Source organism: Populus alba, chromosome 6 (genome assembly GCF_005239225.2).
Source record: "Populus alba chromosome 6, ASM523922v2, whole genome shotgun sequence".
Classification (NCBI taxonomy): Eukaryota; Viridiplantae; Streptophyta; class Magnoliopsida; order Malpighiales; family Salicaceae; genus Populus; species Populus alba.
Window position 1 is genome coordinate 13,456,222 of NC_133289.1, and position 6,866 is coordinate 13,463,087.

Sequence of the window (6,866 nt, forward strand, 5' to 3'; positions counted from 1 at the left end):
AACCAAATTTTTTTTGCTTTCCTTGGAGATACCCTTAGTGTTTCAAGACCCAAAAAAAAAAAAAACCCAATAGCCATAAATATATTTAATTGAAGAAGATATAAAGATGAAAATATAAAATAAATTTATTTTTAAAACAGTTTTTGAATAAATTTCTATTATTTCAAAATAGGAAATACATAAAAATATATCCCCAATGTCCCCGTCATCTTCATCTTCTGTCCTTGTCTCGAGACACTAACCAATATGTTACTTGAAGCCTATATGAACGGAAGCCACTGAAGCAGTAATCACTATCCACCAAATCCCAGCAATCTTAAATATATTGGCTATAAGAAACGTCACTCTTAATCCAAGGGCTATAAGAAATGGGCGACAAGCCGATCACAATGAAATAATTTTAGAGAGTAGATACACCTGGCAAACTATCGTATAAATGTGGATGCTCATCTTCTAATGCATGTCAGGTATGACGCTAACTGACCTCCGGCGGCCTAAAATGGAACTGGTTAGAGTACCTTAGGTGGGTAGCGCTATCAGTTAAAGAACCTGGTGGTAAATTACTTAGTTGAATCCAATTCAGCAAGCCTCCCCGGCATGTTCCGTCATCTGCTTGACAAAATCATTGATTTGGATCCATTTCTTCAAATTGTTTCTTGAATTCTTCTGCCATTTTCGTCTCCTCATCTTTGCCAAGTGCACAATTTCTCCAATCAGCCCTCTCCGGCATGTTCAGCAAGCCTGCTAGAACCTGCAAAATATTTCATAATTTCATGCCCTTAGAAATCACATTCATTACTTCCTAAAAGAAAAGGATTATTCATGCAAGCAGTAAAATCAAAGTTATTTTGGAACATAAAGGTTTGACTAGATAATAGCAAAACCAGGTGAATGGATAGTGGAATTTATTTTACTGCCTGTAAATTAGTTTGACATAGGCAGCTTATTAGCCAATTTTCATTAGCAAACATAACTTGCCATTTCTCACAAAAATGCACATTGCAAAAGTCAGAAAATCAAACCATAAGCAATTGGATTTAGCATCTTACTTCGCGTCCAAATTGGGCTGGAAAATTCTCATTCTCCTCAACTAAATGTGACAGTATTGTGCCTTCTGTGAGTTCCACATAGAAGAAACTAAAGTTCCTATCGAACTGCGTCTTTAACCATTCTCTCCCATCTGAACTGTTATTGACTGCAAGGATAACTGAATGAAAATGCTGTTGAAACCAAGGAATATCAAAAAACAAATTTAAACCCAACCAAGGAATATCAAGTATTACTCAAAATTACTCATACAAGCCATCTTCAAGGTGGCTGAGGTCAACATTAACAGAATACTAAACACCTATACTAGAAAAAAGATACTACAGACCAGGAAATTAAAATCATGCAGAAGTAAAACCAAAGACAATTGGAGCTTGTTTTGCACCTTGAACTTCAAAATAAACTTGAAACTAAACTTAACCAAAAGATATGCATATTCATGTCATGAAGCTCAGGAGTACATGTAATAAAAAATATGCAAATCATCATCCAGTTACTGTAATAACATGCATTAAAAACTAGAATGATAGAACTTACACTTCATGACCACAAATTTGAAACCCAACTTTTCTGCAGCCAAGTTACATATATCTTGAACTGCTGCTGCTTTGGTTGATGGAACAGGGACAACCTATGGAAAAGTAGAGAAAAGAACAAAAAAAAGTAAAAGACCAAGGATTAATAAAAACAATACTAAAATAAATAGTAGTGATAATGGAAGTAGATTTTTCATTTTTGCTATTGTATCATTCAACCAAAAAGATCTAGACACCCTATGAGAAATAAAGGATGAAATAAAATTAGCAAGTGTTTCTTGTGTCAAAAAGTAATTAGCAAGTATTTCTTGTGTCAAGAAGTAAAACACATGGTGAAGATCTTTGTGCACTTGTCACAAAAATATTTCAAGAAAAGCTGAGAGAAAGAGAGGAGTAAGGGAGAGATAACCATGGATTTTTCACAGCAACGAGTTCTTGTAGAAGTGACAATAGAAGCATGGATCCTTGAAAGCAATTCAGCAATTTTATTTCATCAAGCATCTGAATATATTAACAATGACTACCTGAATATTAGCATGACTACTCCGTTTGGAAATCCACTCAAATAAAACAGCTTCCTTTCCTCGGTTCTTGTAATATAACTTGAGACTGTTCTGGAATTTTACCAGCTCAGAATTACTTTGTTGAGTTAGTGAAAGGGTACACGGTGCATGCTCAATGGGTATTACCAGAACATGATCTTGAACAAGGGGACCTTTAGGCAGTGCACAATAGTAAAATTCTCCTACGCTAATGATTAGATGTGATTCCACGTTGGGGCTTGACAAACAAAACCAACACTCTTTTGACCTGAAACACAATTAGAGGGTTAATTGCTACAAAAATGACTTACATTGAAGTCCTTAAACTTCAGGAAAATCAAGAAAAATAGCAGAACAAAACAAGAAAATGCTTCAAAAGAGGATGATTCAAATAACTTGAACCAAAACAAAACATCATTAAGCAACGAACAATTAATTGTAAAAAAAAAAAAACCAACCTGTTACCATTATCATTTTCAGAGCCGCGTCTCCTACGAGAATGGCTCTCACCTTCATTCTGCAAGTTGTGCTTAAAGTTGCAGTCTGGACCTCTTTCACATTTTCCTTTGATAAGGAAATCAAGACAAACACCTCCTAAGTATTGTTCCCTTGCATCCATGTCATGTTGGAAGTTACACTTTTCTCCTCGTGGACATGAACCGGAATATATAAATTTAAAGCACAGCTTATTGCCTTCCCCAGATCCAGATTTATGTCGTTTATGGGAGACATCGTACCTCCAATATTGTGAATCTGACACACTAGCAGTAGACCTCTTTGTGACTTCTTCGAGAGCTGTTTTATCTACTACTAATGTGTATGGAGATAAGGTAGTATTTGGAGGTTTCATGCTAATCTCGGCAGCAGACATTGTAGATGCTGGAGTGGGAGAAATGGCGTGGATAAATTTCTGGGAAAAGCAGTGCAGGAACCAACAGTTAAAGAATGCCCAGAAGATAATTCTAAATCGAGTAGGTCGAATAACAACTGCAAGCTAGTCAGAGTATCACTCATAAAATGAGCACCATACAGAAGATCAATCCACATCAATCAGTCAGTCAGTCAGTCACAACAGCATCTTGTAAAAAATTCATGCTGAACAAGTTCAGTATTAAAACGAAGGAGCTTTATGTAACCACTCAAATTAAAAAGAAACTACTACGAGTATCCTCAAGTAGTCCCAAAACACATCAAAATGGCAGAAAAGTATTGATAAATCATGCTGAGAACGCATATTCAACCTGCTTATCCTTGTTTCCAACCATAGCAAGACCAAAGAAACGTGTGACATGCACAGCATCAACATTAGAGTAAGGTTCACGAGCATAGAAAACACCCTTAGTACCTGCAAAGTGGTAGCTGCCACAAAGAACAACCTTTAATGAGAAAAAACAGTATTTAGTAAGCACATGCTCCATTCTAATATCCAACAGACAGAGAGACAAAAAGAAATAAACATCATTGAAGCATGCAATTGAAGAAGTTGATTCATCAGCAATCATTGCATACCGTGGTTTGATCTCTGCTACTAATTCAGATACGGAAGAATCAGAACCTGTAGTATCCAAGAATCCTGCAGGAATATCAGATGCAGAAGCTCTGTTTGTGACGCCACTGGGCCATTCATTAGTAAAATGACATTAAGGAAATCAATCGTTCAAACAAACAAAATGTTTACATAGATAATCACTAATAACAAATGAAATCATCGAGGATATGTTAAAAACAAGTCAACAACTCCAGGTTCCTCGGCCAATGCTCGCAACGCATCAACATCATCTTGACTGTATGTTCCAAAGTGGTGGCCATTTGATGACTGCCTACCGGATAAGTACACAACAGATAAACCTAATAACATACACAGTAAATGTAAATTACAAGAAAATAAATACCAAATTTTTGTTTTAGAAAACCCTAACCCTACCCCTACCCTACCATACCGTGGAAACTGAACTTGCCGCTGCCTCTAAGCCAGAAAAGGTTATCACAAATTTTAAAGCCGTCCATTTTGAAGCCTAAATTGGCGGAGTTTCTGGAAGCAGTGGAGAGGACTTTGGGAGCGGCGACACCGTAGTCGCCGATAAAGTAGGTGGGGAGAGGAATTTGAGAGCGGCCGCCGCCGCCTTCAATGTAGTCCGTGAATTCCTCCAATTGCTCAGCGGAGTCAGGAAAGAACTGCCCCACGCAAAAGAGTGCATCGAAAGGGCCCGCCGATTTGTTCACCGATTGGACACGCTTGAAGAGCTGGTTGAGCCGGCCTAAAACGTCACCGCAAAGAAGAATTCTCGGAGGAGACATGATGCTGAAGAGGGGGAAGAGCTGAAGCAGGTGAGAAGCAAACCGTGTTAAGAGTAGCCTGATCGAGTCGTACTAAAAGAAACGGGCCTCCTCCAGATTTTCATTTGAATCTCTTGAATAGTGCGAGAAAAGGTTTTTTTCAAATCATGTTTTGGGCAGTAAAGTATTAGTTTTATATATTTTAAATGATTTTGATAAATTCAAATCATAATAAAATCTTAAAATTCATTTCAAACATATTTTTATAAAAATATTTGAGTTTTTTTTTTCAAATTATTTTTCATTTTAAAGAATATTAAATTTATTTCTACTTTTTTATAATTTTAATATATTACTATAAATTTTTTTTTAAAAAATCATGATCTATTTTTAATTAAAAAAAAAATACTATGCACCAATCACATGCTAAATACATTCTTATTTTTAAATATAAAATAGATATTTTACCAATATTAATTGAAAAGCATTGCTAATATATTTTATGTTATGTTTAGTAATTTATTTTTTTCATTTTTCTTCTCCTTTTCTTATTTTTCTTTTCTAATAGAAAATAAAAAATCTTCTTCATTTCTTGAATATTTTTTTTTTTAGTTTTCATCTTAGAAAACTGAAAGTATGTTCATATTATTTTGTTTTTTTTTTATTTTGACATTAATAATAAAATATTACTCTAATTTATTTCTCTTCCTTGCTATAATAAGGATTCAGCACTAAAGCAAATCTTAACAATTAATTTATCTATAATTGTTCATGAAATTATCGATTCATATAGTCAATATATGTGAGTGTGTAAGTGTGTGTATGCAAATGATGATAGTCTATAATTCAGGAAATAATAACAGATATCTCAAATACAAGAATAAGATAAAAGAATATTATCTTTATAAATATTATAATTTTTTTGTTTAATATAATAAAACAAATAAAAATATATTCAATCAAGGCGTAGCAACTTAACAAACTAGAGATGCAACTTAAAAGCATATAACCAGAGCAACATTGAACAAGAAAATCCAAATAAAGTCAATAATATATGATATATTAAATATCTTCTGTTTATTTATCCATAATATAATTTCTGAATAACTTATAAGATTGGATAAATAAATAAATAAAGCATAGAACTCATTTTAAAAAAATGTGAAAGGCTGAAACACATAAAGAGAAGGGTGAATTAGGCATTCTAAAACTAAACCCAACAATTCAATTTATACTAAATAACCACAAGCACACCATACATCACACAATAACCTTTTCAACAACACTAGTGTAAGGTAATAGATTTTATAACACATGTTAACACAATAAAACTAAGTTTATCCAAAAGGCAATAACAAGTAGATGATAATGCAAAAATATAAAGAGATAGGAAAGAGACATACATATATATTTTATATGGCTTTGGTACTAACCACTTACTCTACTTCCAAAACAATAAGTTATCTATTCATCAATAATATTCTAATTTAGATATTTTAGCATGGAGTGTATCTGTCATGTTAAATGATATTTGTTCGCAACATTATAGTTATTGGTCATTTGAATAAGATTTGAAACTCTTTTCAATTCTCATTTTATCTTTTAGCAAAGATTTAATAATCAATATTATTTAAGAACACGTGGAACATTTTCTTTAATTCACCTAGGGTGATGAATCCTCTCTTGATTACTCAAATATCTTCTAATATAGTTTATGTTACATCCAATATTTGTCCATTTGTTACATTTTACCATGATAACGTGTAATATGATCAAAACATAACACTGCCTATATAAGATAACTTAGTGATTTCAAGTCTAAGAATCATTTATGTACATGTCATCTGACAAACACTTACATATTAATTTTAAGTATCCCTCATACTTAAACTTATGAGATCAGCTATTTTTTTTTCATAAAGAAAAGAACATATTATATATTAGTCTTAACATATCTAATGAATATCTATTATTAAGATATCATTGATTATGAACGTTTAGGAACAATACTTTGATATAATATGAATCGCATAATTATAACATATTTATAATTTTCTTTGCAAAGTGTTTTTTGTTCCATGAATTTTATCTTTATTCTAGATTTATTTATTAAACATTAAATTCATAAATTAAATATAATTAAATATTAAAGATAAATAATGCCTTTATTTTATGAATAAAATAGTTTCACGGGCATATAAACTAGCATAAAAATATGCCAATTTCTAAAGGTTACTCTAAAACCCTTGTCTTAATAAATCTCCTTCTATTTATTGTTAAATCTCTATTTGGAACTTTAATGCTACACATATGGGCACTGATCTTGAAATATTTATGAACTGTCGCACTCAATATCGCGGCAGCCCTAAAAATAATTCTCTAAATTAATTATGAAAAAAGAACAGATTTCTGGCATCTGGTTCTTTTAGGGGAAACTGTCTTGTCTAAGGAGTCGCCACCTAAT

The 6,866-nt window shown here is 32.7% G+C and overlaps 1 protein-coding gene across 3 annotated transcripts; it reads right to left on the reverse strand.

Moving 5' to 3' along the window:
* Positions 1–305: 305 nt before the first annotated feature.
* On the reverse strand, positions 306–4,557 carry LOC118048017 (zinc finger CCCH domain-containing protein 64). Of its 3 annotated transcripts, none has more exons than XM_035057517.2 (9): positions 4,066–4,555; positions 3,844–3,973; positions 3,635–3,754; positions 3,367–3,484; positions 2,584–3,035; positions 2,108–2,393; positions 1,585–1,678; positions 1,050–1,207; positions 306–751 (listed from the first exon to the last, which is right to left on the reverse strand). In XM_035057517.2, the coding sequence occupies exons 1-9, from the start codon at positions 4,421–4,423 to the stop codon at positions 623–625; spliced, it is 1,845 nt and encodes a 614-aa protein (XP_034913408.1). In that variant the 5' UTR covers positions 4,424–4,555; the 3' UTR covers positions 306–622. The 3 variants fall into 3 exon arrangements, with proteins under 3 accessions (XP_034913408.1, XP_034913409.1, XP_073266345.1); XM_035057518.2 differs by having other exon boundaries at positions 1,050–1,195; positions 4,066–4,553; XM_073410244.1 differs by lacking the exon at positions 306–751 and having other exon boundaries at positions 1,056–1,220; positions 4,066–4,557.
* Between the last annotated feature and the right edge of the window lie 2,309 nt (positions 4,558–6,866).

Excerpts from the sequence above, each read along its gene's own strand:
- LOC118048017 (XM_035057517.2), bottom strand. The coding sequence starts at position 4,423 with ATGTCTCCTCCGAGAATTCTTCTTTGCGGTGACGTTTTAGGCCGGCTC. Across the intron at positions 3,974-4,065 it reads CGGCAAGTTCAGTTTCCACG|GTTTATCTGTTGTGTACTTA; the intron begins GTATGGTAGGGT and ends GTATGTTATTAG. Across the intron at positions 3,485-3,634 it reads GTAGCAGAGATCAAACCACG|CTACCACTTTGCAGGTACTA; the intron begins GTATGCAATGAT and ends TCTTTGTGGCAG.